General features: G+C 35.9%; 1 protein-coding gene across 5 annotated transcripts in view; it reads right to left on the bottom strand.

Annotated features, from left to right (window-relative positions):
* NEDD4 (NEDD4 E3 ubiquitin protein ligase) overlaps positions 1-17,263 on the bottom strand; it is a 135,991-nt gene that overhangs the window by 26,238 nt on the left and 92,490 nt on the right. For all 5 annotated transcript variants that reach the window (XM_027569567.2, XM_027569562.2, XM_027569564.2 and 2 more), the window contains 6 exons: positions 12,106-12,156; positions 10,603-10,664; positions 7,963-8,065; positions 2,719-2,885; positions 722-839; positions 462-629 (listed from right to left, as the gene is read on the bottom strand). In XM_027569567.2, coding sequence (XP_027425368.1) covers positions 462-629; positions 722-839; positions 2,719-2,885; positions 7,963-8,065; positions 10,603-10,664; positions 12,106-12,156 — 669 coding nt within the window. The remainder of the gene's footprint in view (positions 1-461; positions 630-721; positions 840-2,718; positions 2,886-7,962; positions 8,066-10,602; positions 10,665-12,105; positions 12,157-17,263) is intronic.

Below are 17,263 nucleotides of genomic sequence, written 5' to 3' on the forward strand. Positions count from 1 at the left end.
ACAGGTATGTTCCTGGGGGGGTCTTTGGCTGGGAGGCACTGGTTTATGTAATGGCTATTTAGACTCCAATGACCCTTTGGGTTATCCATGACTCTGCTCCATACTATTAGTGGAGATATTTGAAAAAATGACCATACCATAAAGTCCTAAAGTCCCTAACACACTATTATATGCCATTTAAGACATAGTTTTTCTTATCACAAGAAAAAAATGTGTAGCTATGTGAGATAATAGATGTTAGCTAGACTTCGTGTGGTAGTAATTTTGCTATTATATATATATATATATGTATATCACATCATTACGTCGTATACCTTAAACTAATCCAGTGTTGTCTGTCAATTACATCTCAATAAAACCAGGGATAAAAGACAAAATTTTATGTAAATGTTGGATACCCAATGGAATAATATATATAATATAAAATCCTGAAGCTACAACAAAATCTAAGAGCATCTTACCGAGCTGGATACTGGCTGGCCGGTGGCTGAATTTCTACAAATTGTGAATCTGGCATTCAATTCTTCTGCAAGATGAGTCTGAACATCCAAGTTACTTGATGCTGGAGGTGATGGGAAGGCCTGATTGCTATACATGGTGGCTTCATCTTCTCTTATAATTTCCCAGTTCTAAAACAAACAGAATAATCTTAAGCCACACATACTTTAATCTTATTGCTGTAACATGTGTCTATGGACAAGAACAAGAAAATTCTTTCTACCTCAGAAGACTCTCGATTATCCACACTTTCTGTCTCCTCAGATATCTGCCGCCTGGTGGTAAATGCACGCTGTGCTTGCAGTTGCATGTTACCATTCTCAGCATCTGTTAGGTTGTCCCTGGATTAGAAATAGAAAAACCATCACTCATGTCTGAAGATAGTTAAAATGATAGTCAAAGATGCTATGATCATTTAAAAAAAATACCTTAGATTAGAATTCACTGGTTTGGGCCAAACCCTATTTCAACACACACAGATGAAGTCATGGGCACATTGGTATCTTCAGAGTACCTTGTGCAATTAAGGTTTTGGGAAAATGTATAACACGTCTGACTTTGATATTTTAGTTCATCACCGTGCCTAGGGCAATGTTTGACATATAAGAGCACTCAAAAATATTTGTTGAATAAATGGATTTCTGGGAGTTTTGTAAATAATTTCATTATATTATTATTTTGCCATGTTATGATATGCGTAAAATCTAAAGTAGCTCTAGAGAGATTATAAAAAAGAAGCTTTAGGAGTTAGTTACATATACAGCTTCAAGAACCAGACATTAATGTTTTCCAGAATTGATCTTAAGCCAAGAGTAGAGTTCCCCATGCACGAATGCAGAGGGCAAAATGAAGTATCATGTAAGAATCACTGTAATTAAAAACTTAATAGATCCCAGATTAAATAGTATCTGTTTTTGATCATTAACAGAAATAGGCCTGGTCTGAAAAAAGATAATAGTAAAAACATGTCTGAGTTTAGGAACATTATAGTAAATCAGCCTGAACACCATTACCCTATTTATTCCATTATTCTAGCTATTTGCATTTAGTATAATAAATCAGACCTTCAGATCAAGAATTTTATACAAATATTTAATAACAAAATTAATTTATCTAATGCCATATAAGCCCAGGGTAGTCGGAAGATCAATTCTTACTGTACTATTGCTGAAGAAAACATAATTTTGACAGATGGTTCTAAGAGAATGCTTCAGATTATTTTCTCCTAAATACCTGATTTAGGCTAGCTGAAAGTGATGTCAACCGTAGTGAAAGAAATGTGATTCTGCTCAAGTCAGGCTTGCTATAATACTGAGGTCTGCAGTAGGACAATTTTGTAGAATTTCATAGTGTCTTCAGTTTTACGATTTGTACAGGTCCCTAAGAGATTGATGCTTTTGTGCCACGAAGAACCAGGATCACTGATTTGCTTTGGAAGGATTTAAGAACAGAAAATATCTATGAAAGTGCTTGGACTGTATCAGACACAAAATACCAAAGCCAAAAATTAGAAATTAATGGACAAATACAAAAAATTTTAAGTCTCTGTCAAAAAGTAGAAGACTAAAGAAAGCCTTCATAAGGCCATAAGGGAGGAGAAATGGAAGGGCATTTGATAATAAATGTGAGTAATGGGACATTTGTAAATGTATATTTAGAAATACAGTCTGATGATAATCAAAGAAAAATGTCACTGAGAAGACATAAATTAGAATACCTTAAAGGTCATTCTTTCTATCCTTGATCTGTGTGCATTGAAAATTGTGTATGCACTGACAAGATTGGCAAATGAGTGTTTAACAAAAGACCCTTGTTATTCAGTCCTTTATGTTTTATAAGTAATTTATATTTAAAAATAGTGTACTGTAGAAATTAACATTTTATTATATTTTAGTAACAAACTACAAAAAATTTCCAAGATTTTCTAAACCAGTCTAAAGAAAAAAACCCATCCTTTGTGGCTACAAAATAATTTAAAATAAAGAAGCAATTAGAAGGGTGGTATTTGTGGCTCCAATAATTTTGAATATTATCAAATCATTTAAAAAAAGAAACAGTTAAGATGGCATTTTTAAAGCCCTGGATCATAAAAATCCTCCTCACATTTTTACAGCTTATGGATCCCTATACTACTATGAACCCATTTGAGACACAACTTCAAAATGAAAATTAGTGGTCAAAATGTATTCATACACAAATGTAAAAGCCACCAGCACATACTGAGGGGTTGGTCTTTTCCACTGTGTTCTTCTAGATTCATGGTTTACATAGTAGGTCCTTCCAAGAATATCCTGCCTCTCTTCCCATCCTGGAGGTAGAGGAGAAGGTTCTTGCTGCTGCTGCAAATGGCAAGCAGCATCTGGTTGGTCCAAAACAACCCAGCCAGGCTGAAAAACAGAGTGGTAACAATTAAGTTTATGCTTAACTTTTTTAACCTTATAAATTATGCTGAAGGAAATTTAAAAAGAGATTAGCATATCCAGTTCCAGAAATTATGCAAGGAAAAATTTGCAGTGTCAACTTTTAAGACCATAATATGAACATTTTATGATAATGAAGACTTTTTTTCTGCAAAATGATAACATGTAAATTTTGCTTGAAACTTTTAACATTTTTCAAAAAAGTTTTAAAACACACTTAATAGGAAAAAAAGGACAGAAAAAAATTTAATTTTTTTAAAGATTTTATTCTTTAGTAGTCTCTATACCCAATATGGGGCTTGAACTTACAACCCCAAGATCAAGAGTTGCATGCTCCGTCTACTGAGCCAGCCAGGTGCCCCAGGACAGAAAAAATTTTAAATAAACAAACAATGATGGGCAGCACTGAGAAACACAGTTTAAACTCCTGTAACCTTAGTCTATTCTCTAAATTACAAGCAAATGAATGGACAAGAATATTGTCTTATTGGGCATTGTCTTTCCCATAGAGAAAGGAGCTTGTTATGGTAGAAATCAGTAACTAAGTGAGACCTGAAAAAAAATCACTAGATGAAGCCCAAATATGTGTAGGCTTGACAGGGAAAGGCAAAGAATTTAGAAATAATTGCTACAATGAACTCTCTAGCAACTGAAAAGCCATTATGATTCTCACATCTGACTTTTCTCTTTCTGGATTATGGAAAGGCATTTTGGTCAGGTCATAAAGTAGCCGAAGAAATAAAATTTCATTTGTTTTGTTTGTTTTATTTAAGTGCCAGGAAAGCACTGGAAATTTCCTCTGGTACTAGTGAGGGGCATATGTACATGAAGCCTAAACTAGGGTAGTTAGGTTAAGGAATTACTTGGAAGGGTAGCAAGAGTTAATGGCATGTTTTTACATAAGAAACTTCCTAACAGAAAAGGCCTACTAAATACCAATACTAAATGTCAATAAATAAATAAAAGGTCCTACTAAATACCAATATGGCTAGTGAAGCAGAAATAAATGAGTGAAGAAAACTTAAAAATTCTCCTAAAGAGACATAATAAGAGACCTGAATGAATGAAAAGACGTAATATGATCTTGGTTAGGAAGACTCAGTCTCACAAAGGTGTCAATATTCCCCAAGTTAATATATAAAGTGTCCAAAATTCTGATAAAACTACATTACAGGTTTTTTTTTTTTTTTTAAAGTAGGCTCCACACTGGGCATGGAGCCCAACATGGGGCTTGAACTCACAACCTTGAGATCAAGATCTGGGCTGAGATCAAGAGTCAGGACACTTAACCTACTGAGCCACCTGGCACCCCTACTTTACAGATTTTTATAAATAATGGGACAAGGCAATTCTCAAGTTCAAACAGACACACAAACAAGTAAGAATAACCAGCACAGTTCTAAAAACAGAAGAATGAGTGATTAACCGTACTGAATAAAATATATTATACACTACAACAATTAAAGCTGTGCAGCATTGAGGTACACACAGCTCAACAGAATGAATCAGAAAGTCCAGAAGGACTCAAATTTATAGGACTTTAGGATATGATAAAGACAGTTCAAATTTGTGGGAAAATAGGAAAAAAAATATGTGGGCTGCTACCTCATACCTTCTACCAGGATGTTACAGATTGAACAATGTTTAAATGCTACAAAGTAAAACCAACATGTATTACAACAAAACTTGAAATTTAAAGAATATGTTCTAAGACTGGGGAAGCCTTTAAGTATGAAAGAGAAGATTCACAAATTTGATTACAAAACCCCCAAATTTGTACATGGCAAAAACTACCAAATCAAAGTGGAAAAAAAATGACAAACTGGGAAACGTATTTGGTACCATAATAACAGGCAAAAAAATAATGTCCTTAATATATACAGTCTTTCTTTCGAGGCACTGGGTGGGGATCTAGCACTGAAGGACGGTTGTGTGCCAGGCCAGCTGATGGCTTAGAAGGTGGAAGGGAATTTTTTTATGTTGGAAGGCTGACTCTGAAAAGAAAGGGAGGAGAGCTGAGAAGGAAAGGAATGTTTTCTGGCAGCCTGGAGAAAAGGAAAGGGGTTTCTGCAGCAAGGGTGATCTCTCTGGCTGGTCTGGTGGGAGGGTTATTGGTTATAGACTGAGACAGGACAGAAGGTGAGGAGGGCAGAGGGGGCAGCGAGAGAGGAAGACAGAAAGAATTCTGGAGAAAGGGATCTGGATGGGAAGTAAATTCACTCCCTTTCTTTCTTAGTCTTATTTTTTTTCCTTTTTACCTCTTCTATGGAACCGACATCTCTTTAATTTTGCTTTCTTTTATTGCTCTATTTCTCTCCTTTTCCTTTGTCCTCTTTCTCTCTCCAACTATATTTACCTTCCTTCTCTTTCTCCTTTCCATTCCTTTAAATGATCATAATGTAGGATCTACAGACTTAAAAATTAGTCTTGTATATATTATATCAAATTTTATTTCTCTGGTCTCCATTTTAAAAGTAAGTGAATTGAATTTTTGTATTTCACTCTCTTGAAAAACGGTTAAGTTTTTAAAAATATGGTCATTGATTATTTTTCTGTAGATTAATAAAATTTATTAATAAGAGGGTCCTCACTACTGCTGTAAAGGATTGTAAAAATGTTTAGAGCTAGGAAAATGGTACCACAAGATTATTTCTTTAAAATCTTAAAGATTTCTCTCTTAAAGGTCTCCTTGGTGAATTTATGTTATCTGAGTAAACTTGAGAAGGTAAAGGCCTAATTTTTAAAATCCTGGTTCAAGTTCTAGGAAGTACAGTTGTACATTTGAATATTGTTTAGAAAAACTGAGTTTTCATTTTTTTTGTATAGAATGCCTCCTTATGAAACATATATCAGCTAATATTCTTCACAAAATAATTTTCTAAGTATCAATGAATGTTATTTAATTACTAACTTGAAAGCTAGTATGCAATTGCCAACAATTTAATGGAGTCAAAGAGGATCAAAAAGAAAGTATTCAGAGCTACAACACACATTAATGTTAGTCTTGCAAAATATATACAACTAAATCTAAAGTTGCAAAGGGTACAAAAATCAAATGTTAAATACTAATCTGTTATAGCCAGACTTTGATATACTAAGGAATACAGGTTGCCTAAGTGTGAGCCCCTTTTGAAAATGACAACTGTTTTCTTTAAATAGAATTTTATATATTCAGTTACAAATTAGATGTCAAAGACAAGATTTCTCTGGTCATTAGCTACACAGAAGATAAATAAGCATAGATTCATGTGTTTAAATTCCTAGGGCCTTTCATAAATAAACTCCTACATGCTTACATCTACTGAAATTATAAGGTGCATTCTGAGGGAATTCAAACATTGAGACCTGAGACCACAAAATGAAGCAAAGCAACTCTACCCACAGGAACTGAACTGTGAATAAGGTACCTATGATATGTGTGTGTGGGCAAAACTTGGAGCAGGTTCCTAAATAATGAAATGCTGCTAAATTTTTTTTTAGTTACTAAATAAAGAATTTTCTTTATGGCAGGCATCCTTCATCTCAAACAGAATTCCATTATGCAAGATACCCTGTGCGCCAAAATGCCAGGCAGAGAGACTTTGACCCAATAAATACCTAAAATTTTAAAAAAAGTGATTATTATATGATAAATCAGAGAAAAACTAAAAAAGAAAAGGTAATCAAATAAGCAAATATACACTTAAGAGAGGATGCCATGTTTTTCGATTGCCAAACTAAGGGCTAACTATATTCTGTGATTTAAAGAAAAAAGTTCTTTCCTTCTATTATTACAGATTTCCCCATAAACTAAACTCTTCTTAGTGCATATAAGAAATTCCCAGAGGGGCACCTGGGTGGCTCATTCAGTTAAATGTCTGACTCTTGATCTTAGCTCAGGTCTTGATCTCAGGTTTGAGTTCAAGCTCTGTGTTGGAGCCTACTCAAAAAATTCCCAGAAAGCTCTGTTGCAAAAGCATGCCTTGTTCTCGAGTTTCTTTCTCAAGTATGTGGGTATGTGAGGTACTGTCCAGTGCTGGGGGAGGTCCCTCACCTTTACATTTCTTCTGGAGGCTTAACCAGACCCTCAGCCAAGGAGGCATGACTGTTGAGGAAGGCACACACAAGAAAACTCTTCAAAGCAAATTGATGCCAATACACTGTGTGCTTTCAGTAATGTTGCTTCAGTGGGAATGTCAAGAGGCAGGTGTTTTAGGGTCCCCTTTTCAAATCACAAATTTTTCTGCTGGAAGAAACCCTAGAGGTCATCTGGTACAATCCTGTCATTCTACAAATGAAGAGCCTGAGGTTCGGAGACCTTCAACAATTCACACAGTCTCTTAGCTCACTCGTAGCAGAGCTTGGGACAAGAATTCCAGCCTCCAAATCCCCATCCAATTCTATTCCAAATACATGCTCTCTGCCTCTTCTTCACTTACCCTCGATGTACGTAGCTCTGCCCAAATACTTGACTTGGGCTTCTTCTTATCCTGTCATCCATGAAAATTGTTAAATTCTATTTGCCCCAGATAATTATGGCCTCTTCCTAGATCACTTGACTTCTTTCCCTCTCTCATTCCCTCCTTTCCTCTGAGCCCTCCCATCCTCACCCCAACCATGAGAGGAAAAGTAACAAGAATTACATTTCATAAAAGAGTTCCTAATTAGTAGAGTCTTCTCGAAATTTCCATATATTTAACTTACAAATAGTAAATTGTATTCTTACTTTAATGGAGGGGAGTAGGACATGGTTTTAGAAAACTCTAAAAAAACAGAAAGAGTTAATGACTTAATTACAATAAATGCTTTCATTTATAAACATTGTATTCTCTATTTACTAACCTTTAAGAATGCCATCAATAATGGCTATTCATTCTACAGAAATGTCCTTAGAAGGAAGAAATGTTTAATGAATGCTTGGGTAAAATAAACAAATGCCCATGTAAATAATTTTTATTGCACACACTAACTTCATTGAATAAACTTATTTTTTTCTTCAAAGTACAGTAAAATAAGAAATGAGATATTTTCTTTGCAGTTGAACCAAATATTTATAAGATCTCACCTCTAATTCCTCAGCCTGTTCTGTGTTATCTTCTTCTGAGCCACTGGTTTTAGGTAAATAAGTCATTTTTAATCTCAGATAACCTTTAACTCTTGATTTGTGACTGTAGAAAAGAAAATAATTATTCGCAAAACTTTGAGAAGAAAAGCATTCATTTAACAAGAATTTACTGAATACCTACTAGCTACTAGAGGAGACCCAAAGACAAGCTCTAGGACAGAAGATATCTAGGCAAGGGAGTGAGTGGAGGACAAAATGTAACAAACATAAAAGTTATGAAATAAATAAGATAGTAAGGAAGTGTGAGTGACAGATCAGGGAGAAGGTGAGCGAGCAGCTGCATTTGAGTGGGCGCCAGCAGACTGGGGAGGATTTTGATCTGTGGCAATGAAGGGAAAAGCACATAAGTGGAGAAAAGTAAAAAATGAGCAAACGGATGGGAAAGCTGGGGATCAATGAAAGGAATGGCAACCGTCTGGCTTGGCTGGCCTACAGGATACATGGAGGAGGTAGGGATGATCCAGAGGATGCAGTCCATGTGAAACAAGAGAACTTTCGATTTTACTTTGCACACACTGTGAAGCCAGAGAATTCGGGGGATAAGGAGAGGCATCCTCAGAGATATGCTTTGGGGATACTAATCTAGTCAGACTGTAGAGGAGGACAGGAAAGTGGAGAGCAAGGCCTGCTAACTGTCGGAGACCTACTGTCTTTCTTTGACAGCTGTTTGAATCTACCATACATTAATTCATCTACTCTATTTTCATAATGTATCCTGTATTACCTCTTCGAATAACGAGTTGTCCAAGCTAAAAGCTGCTGTACATTGTGTTAATACCTAAAAAAAATTCAATCTGTGTATGGCCCCCAACAATTCTAGCATCCTACTTACTTAAGAAATCTTTCCTTGTCCTTACTTCCTGTTTAGATATTTTGGTGATTTTTGTAGATATCATCCATGTAACCCATTACCCCTTTTCTTTCTTGACAAAAAAAGTCCCATCTTTTATTCTTTATTCAAAAGATATTCCTTTCCCCACCCCACCTAATCTCTTAGGTGTTCTTTGTACAGTTCTCATGAATTTGGAAACTGTACCTTTCCTGAGTGGTCAATAGAATCCCTGATGCTTATTTCCAAGGTCACTAATGTGGCTTGTGTCTCTACTTTTAAGGGGGAGTGAACACTGACTTGTTGCTATAACAGACATGCACAGAAAACTTGCTCAGATAGTGGTTTTTACAAGCGTTTCTTTATAGTGATATGTTTCATGTCTTTTTTAAAAGGTTTTATTTATTTATTTATTTATTCATTTGAGAGAGAGAGGGAGAGTGGAGAGAGGAGCAGAGGGAGGGAGAAGCAGACTCCACACTGAGCAGGGAGCCCAACACAGGGCTCGATCCCAGGACCCTGAGATCATGACCCCAACCAAAATCCAGTCAGCCACTTAACTGACTGAGCCACGCAGGGGCCCCTCACGTCTTTTCAACTAGACAATAAGCCTGTCGGTTTGGACTTAATGGGGCTCAGAAAGTCTAAGAATGTAGTACATTTTCTATTGATTTAAAGTTCTTCCTGCACTTGCAGTGATATACAGTGCAGACAGAAGATGTAAATTATATTTTTTAAAGCTAAAGATACTAGAAAGCATTTGACAAAATGAAAAGCAGGCTACTGGGGCAATCAAATAAGAGAAGAAAATATTTATTTATTCTTGGTAGGCAGATACCACAAGCAGTCTAAAACTAAAGGAAGAAAAGAGATTTACATTCTAAGACTTCTGCAGAAGTTAAATATATGACTTCTCTTATAGACAGTAAATATTAAGAGAGCACTGTCCCTTTTATTTTGCTTTAATAATTTATATTACAGAGCAATTAAATGCTTTTAAATGAAAAATTTTACTAAGTTCCCACAGTATATCTTTCAAATGTATTTTCTAGTTTTAAAAACAAGACAAATATCATTGTACAGATGTACTTCGTTATTCTGACTGACTTTTTTCACAGTAAATCCATACATGTCTTCACTAGATTTTACTTGACTATGTGGTACAGATGATCAAAGGAGTTTTATTTACAGCTTAAACTTAAAAATTTTAACCAAAATCAAATAATTCAGTTTAGGAAAATGGAATTATGAACATGCTATTTAGGTTTTAAATTCTAGTCTTTGCTCATGTTATTTTCTCTAAATGTTTGGGTTTTCTGAAATATTTTTTATTAACATATGCAAGATGTAGTTAGGTTTTTCTGAAATTGGTTTTGCACAGATTGTTGGATATTGCTTTTGGTGGAACTAATGTTTGTGATTTTTAAAACGACAGTATGACAAAATTACATATACTTTAAGATATAAAAGGAATAATAAAACAAGAATAACAAATTTCCACCTTCTAATCTGATAAATATTATGGGGACAAGTCTTTCCTAGGAAGTATGAAAAACACTTTTCTGTGTTTTCAGAATTTTTTGTGCTGTGCATATATTACTTTTCAATCAGAAATAACAGTAAAGCTTTTAAAAAATAATATTTCGAGGTAGCTTATTTACAAAGGTTTAAACTTTGAATTTCCAAAGAGGCTACTATAACGTATAATGAAATTAAAAAAATTAATATGTTATCATTTTATATTTACTGACCTTCTTGGGTGAAGAACAAAATCCTTAAACGTATATGGTCTCTCCATTCTTGGATTTTCTGTCTAGAATAAAACAGTGGGTTTTCAAGATATATCTATAAATACCAAAAACATGTACTTCTAAGGAATATTCATGAACTATGATCTAAGCCATAACTGAAGTTAGAAGAGAGAAAAATGTGGCTTTAGCTCATTAAACGGTTATAACTGGTAGCTTGACAGGGCTTTCACCTTTCTGCACCCTAGGACTTGCGGCAGTCACACCTCCAGTACCAAACAGGCTGAGCAGGTGCACTGAGGAGCCAATGGAGGGAAGCGGAAACAAAGTAGAGTGGTTAGCATGTTGGTGCCCCAAAGGAATATGGAATACATGCAATGGCAGCAGGTGGGCGTGGTTAGGGCATAGACACCATTCTAGGAAAACAAAAAAGGAAATGGCCTGGAAAGTGAGACTGGATTAAATATATTACCAAAAGCTTGTAATCTCTAAAAACTGTGGAGAGCCAATAAATATCTCAAAAGACTGATACAGTAAAGAAGTATTACTTCTCTTTCTTATCAAGTTCAACAGCCCTTTGCTTTTATTATTCTTTACTTCTTACATTTCGCATGAACTACCCATTTGGTCTTGGAACTCTTTCCTTAAATTCTCAAGACATTATTTTACTTGTTTGTTTGTTTTTTCATTTCTTCTTGTCTGTGTTTTTCTCCTCTGACTGACCCACACCGACTGAGGCTCAGTGTCTGGCCTTTGATGCTCTCATCTCTCTTACTTGGACAGCCCATCATTCTCAGAGATTCTGCTGTTACCTCGATGTGGTAACTCTCAATCCTCCCAGTTTCTTTCTCTACACAATTGATTTTTATATTTCTGTTGGCTGCCCATTTTAGGCTTCCAGTTTTCCTGTTTTCTATTGAAATTCATTATGGCCAAAGATAAATTTATCCTTTTTCAAAACAAAGTGGCTTTTCCTCCTACCTTTTCTACTTGAGACACCACCTTAATCTACAAAATTCAACCTGTATTATCATTACTTTTTACTTTTTTTTCTCAACCTCCATGTCAGAAACCTGGCCCAACGGTGTTTTGTTATGAAATGTTTCCTGGGTCGAGTCTTCCTTCATTGTGGTAATATGCTTGGTCCACATTCAGTTTCATGCCCATATTGTCATAAATGATCCTAGGTTCTTTCTGTGAGACTGAGCTCTCCCCATTCTACATATTCAGCAGAATATTTCCAAACTGATTTTTCTCAGACATGCTTTCCTGATGTCAACCAACCTCAGCAACTATTTCTTACTGGGGTTCATGTAAGGGAATCTTGGAAATAAAATTAAAATGGAAAATTGAGATGAGTTTTCAGAAAATAATATGTTCAAGGAATAATAGCAGTATACATTTTACAAATCAAATATTTACATTTACCATATATTGTGCATCTGTAAGTATTTATTAGAAAAAAAAATAAGCATAAAAATTAAAATCATGGACATCTATACCAACCGGTAATGGATAAAGAGGAACATCCACTTGACCTAGGAAATCATCTCTTGTCTACAAGAAAAAAAAGAAAAAATAAGATTAGTAATATGCTCAATGTTTTTAGAAAAAATTGATGAACTATTGCCATCATTCACAAAAAAATGTAGAAGTCTTTTTTTTTGTTTAATCCTATGCAATATCAATGGAAAATAAAAGGGAATATGGTACAATTTGTGATAATGGCAGGATAGAGTATATTAGACTGATCCTTTTGCAGATAATAATTATATACCCTGAAAAAATATAAAAACTATTTGAAAGCACTCTAGAGTCACCACAAGCAAACAGAAACTGAAGGGGAGTCGATCTTTGAAAGAAGAAACTGTATTGTGTAGGATTCGTATTTCCATGGCTTTTTACCTGACAGTACTTCCAGTTCATATGGTGGGATGATTAGAACTCAAGCAGGAATCTGACATTTTACTCACTTGAGGAGTATGAAGACCTAGTTTGAGGTTAACAGCATAACTAGAAAGTGAGGGAGACAATCTCTGCAAGAAAGAAGCCACAGAAGTCCCTCCAAATCTATACATAAACTCCACCCAAATTCTTAGCTGATCCCTGAACTGTATCTATGAAAGGCAGCAGCTGGACCACCGAGCATACATTCCAGCTGATGTTCACCTAAGGGGAGATAACATTTGGATTTCAGCTGAGTTAACAACTTGCTAGAACAAAAGTCAACACTCTTCAGGGAAAGATGGTAAAATTTACAGTCTCAATCATGTACCACACACACTGTCCAGTATACAATGAAAAGTTACTAAACACGGGAAGAAACAGAAAAATGTGATCCAGTATCAAAAGAAAAGGTCATTCGGGGCGCCTGGGTGGCTCAGTCGTTAAGTGTCTGCCTTCTGCTCAGGTCATGATCCCAGGGTCCTGGGATAGAGCCCCGCACCGGGCTCCCTGCTCAGCAGGGAGCCTGCTTCTCCCTCTCTCACTCCCCCTGCTTCTGTCCCCTCTCTCACTGTGTCTCTCTCTGTCAAATAAATAAAATCCTTAAAAAAAAAAAAAGAAAAAGTCATTCATAGAAATTAGCCACAAGATAAGCTAGATCTTGGAATTAGCAGACAGGGAAACTAAAGCAGCTATTATAAAGATGTTCAAGGACTTAAAAAGAAAATAAGGTCATAATGAATCTCAGTAGTGAAATGGAAACTATAACACTGAATCAAATGTATATTTTGAAATACATATAGTTGAAAAATATAATATCTGAATTAAAGATCACTGAATGGGCTTAACATATGACTGGAGAAAAGTTCCATGAACTTTAAGATACACCAATAGAATTTATATAATATGAAAAATAAAGAGGACTTGCGGAAAAATTTCATGCAGTCTAATGTATGTGTAATTGGAGTTCCAGAAAGAGAGGGGAGGGGAGAGGGGGAGAGAGGGAGGGAGGGAGGGAGGGAGAATAGGAGAATGGGAGAATAGGAGAAAAATATTGGAAGAAAAAAGTAGCCAGCTTCCCCAAACATTAACATCTTACATAACCATAGCACAATGATTAAAACCAGGAATACTATTTTTTTAGAGGAAATATTAACACTTTCATATATTTAACCTTTTATTCTTAAGTTTTTAATTGTAAATAAAAACCCACATACATAACAGTGTCTGTCACCCATAATACTTATCAAAGTGTTTAAAATAACTTATGAAAAACCTTGTCCCTCCAATCCAAGTTCCCAGAGTGAAGCAGGGTTAACTGTTCAATAAACTTCCTTCAGATATTTTCCTACATGTATCCATCCACATACCTTTTTTTTAATTAATGTGTAATAAACATACATTATATTACTTTCACGTATACAACATAATGAATCAATATTGTATATATTGCAAAATGATCACTACAATAAATTTATTTAATATCTTTCACCATACATAGTTTTTTTTCTTGTGATGGGAACTTATAAGATTTGCTCTCTTAGCAGCTTTAATGCAGTACAGTTTTATCTATAGTTGCCATGCTGTACATTACACTCTCATGACTAATTTATCTTAACTACAAGTTTATACCTTTTGACTAGCTTTACCCTTTTCACTCACTCCCACCCTCTTCCTCTGGAAACTACCAATTTGCTCCCTGTATTCAAGAGTTTTTTTTTTTTTTTTTAAGATTCCACAAGTGAAATCATATGGTATTTGTCTTTGTCTCACTTATTTCACTTAGCATAATACCTTCAGGGTCCATCCATGTTGTTGTAAATGGCAAAATTTCATTCTTTTTTGCTGAATAATATTCCATATATATATATATATATGTATTTAAAACCATATATATGATTAAAACCATTTTCTTTTTTTTTTTTTTTTTTTTAATTTTGTCCTTGATAATTTATTTCTATTCTAAGCTTTTATTTTTTTTTATTTTTTTTTTAATTTTTTTATTGTTATGTTAATCACCATATATTGCATCATTAGTTTTTGGTGCAGTGTTCCATGATTCATTGTTTGTTCATAACACCCAGTGCTCCATGCAGAACGTGCCCTCCTCAATACCCATCACCAGGCTAACCCATCCCCCTACCCCCCTCCCCTCTAGAACCCTCAGTTTGTTTTTCAGAGTCCATCATCTCTCATGGTTCGTCTCCCCCTCTGACATACTCCCCTTTTCTTCCTCTCCTGTTATCTTCTTCCCTTTCTTTTTTCTTAAAATATGTTGCATTATTTGTTTCAGAAGTACAGATCTGTGATTCAACAGTCTTGCACAATTCACAGCGCTCACCGTAGCACATACCCTCCCCAATATCTATCATCCAGCCACCCCATCCCTCCCACCCCCAACCACTCCAGTAACACTCAGTTTCTTTCCTGAGATTAAGAATTCCTCGTATCAGTGAGGTCATGTGATACATGTCTTTCTCTGATTGACTTATTTCACTCAGCATAACACCCTCCAGTTCCATCCACGTCGTTGCAAATGGCAAGATCTCATTCCTTTTGATGGCTGCATAATATTCCATTGTGTATATATACCACTTCTTCTTTATCCATTCATCTGTCGATGGGCATCTTGGCTCTTTCCACAGTTTGGCTATGGTGGACATTGCTGCTATAAACATTGGGGTACATGTACCCCTTCGGGTCCCTACATTTGTATCTTTGTGGTAAATACCCAGTAGTGCAATTGCTGGATCGAACGGTAGCTCTAATTTCAACTGTTTGAGGAACCTCCATACTGTTTTCCAGAGGGGTTGCACCAGCTTGCATTCCCACCAACAGTGTAGGAGGGTTCCCCTTTCTCCACATCCCCGCCAACATCTGTCGTTCCCTGACTTGTTAATTTTAGCCATTCTGACGGGTGTGAGGTGGTATCTCATTGAGGTTTTGATTTGGATTTCCCTGATGCCAAGCGATGTTGAGCACTTTTTCATGTGCCTGTTGGCCATTTGGATGTCTTCTTTGGAGAAATGTCTGTTCATGTCTTCTGCCCATTTCTTGATTGGATTATTTGTTCTTTGAGTGTTGAGTTTGATAAGTTCTTTATAGATTTTGGATACTAGCCCTTTATCTGATACGTCATTTGCAAATATTTTCTCCCATTCTGTCGGTTGTCTTTTGGTTTTGTGGACTGTTTCTTTTGCTGTGCAGAAGCTTTTTATCTTGATGAAATCCCAATAGTTCATTTTTGCCCTGGCTTCCCGTGCCTTTGGCGATGTTTCTAGGAAGAAGTTGCTGCGGCTAAGGTCGAAAAGGTTGCTACCTGTGTTCTCCTTTAGGATTTTGATGGACTCCTGTCTCACGTTTAAGTCTTTCAACCATTTGGAGTCTATTTTTGTGTGTGGTGTAAGGAAATGGTCCAGTTTCATTCTTCTGCATGTGGCTGTCCAATTTTCCCAACACCATTTGTTGAAGAGACTGTCTTTTTGCCATTGGACATTCTTTCCTGCTTTGTCAAAAATAAGTTGACCATAGAGTTGAGGGTCCATTTCTGGGCTCTCAATTCTGTTCCATTGATCTATGTGTCTGTTTTTGTGCCAGTACCATACTGTCTTGATGATGACAGCTTTGTAATAGAGCTGGAAGTCCGGAATTGTGATGCCACCAGCTTTGCTTTTCTTTTTCAGTATTCCTCTGGCTATTCTGGGTCTCTTCTGGTTCCATACAAATTTTAGGATTATTTGTTCCATTTCTTTGAAAAAAGTGGATGGTATTTTGATGGGGATTGCATTGAATGTGTAGATTGCTCTAGGTAGCATTGACATCTTCACAATGTTGATTCTCCCAATCCATGAGCATGGAACGTTTTTCCATTTCTTTGTGTCTTCTTCAATTTCTTTCCTGAGTATTTTATAGTTTTCTGAGTACAGATCCTTTGCCTCTTTGGTTAGATTTATTCCTAGGTATCTAATGGTTTTGGGTGCAATTGTAAATGGGATAGACTCCTTGATTTGTCTCTCTTCTGTCTTGTTGTTGGTGTATAGGAATGCCACTGATTTCTGTGCATTGATTTTATATCCTGCTACTTTACTGAATTCCTGTATGAGTTCTAGCAGTTTTGGGGTGGAGTCTTTTGGGTTTTCCACATACAGTATCATATCATCTGCAAAGAGTGAGAGTTTGACTTCCTCTTTGCCGATTTGGATGCCTTTGATTTCTTTTTGTTGTCTGATTGCTGTGGCTAGGACTTCTAATACTATGTTGAATAGCAGTGGTGAGAGTGGACATCCCTGCCGCGTTCCTGACCTTAGGGGAAAAGCTCTCAGCCTTTCCCCATTGAGAATGATATTCGCTGTAGGTTTTTCGTAGATGGTTTTTATGATATTGAGGTATGTACCCTCTATCCCTATACTCTGAAGAGTTTTGATCAAGAAAGGATGTTGTACTTTGTCAAATGCTTTTTCTGCATCTATTGAGAGGATCATATGATTCTTGTTCTTTCTTTTGTTAATGTATTGTATCACGTTGATTGATTTGCGGATGTTGAACCAGCCTTGCAGCCCAGGAATAAATCCCACTTGGTCGTGGTGAATAATCCTTTTAATGTACTGTTGGATCCTATTGGCTAGTATTTTGGTGAGAATTTTTGCATCCATGTTCATCAAGGATATTGGTCTGTAATTCTCTTTTTTGATGGGGTCTTTGTCTGGTTTTGGGATCAAGG

This window comes from Zalophus californianus, chromosome 6, assembly GCF_009762305.2.
Source record: "Zalophus californianus isolate mZalCal1 chromosome 6, mZalCal1.pri.v2, whole genome shotgun sequence".
Taxonomy (NCBI): domain Eukaryota; kingdom Metazoa; phylum Chordata; class Mammalia; order Carnivora; family Otariidae; genus Zalophus; species Zalophus californianus.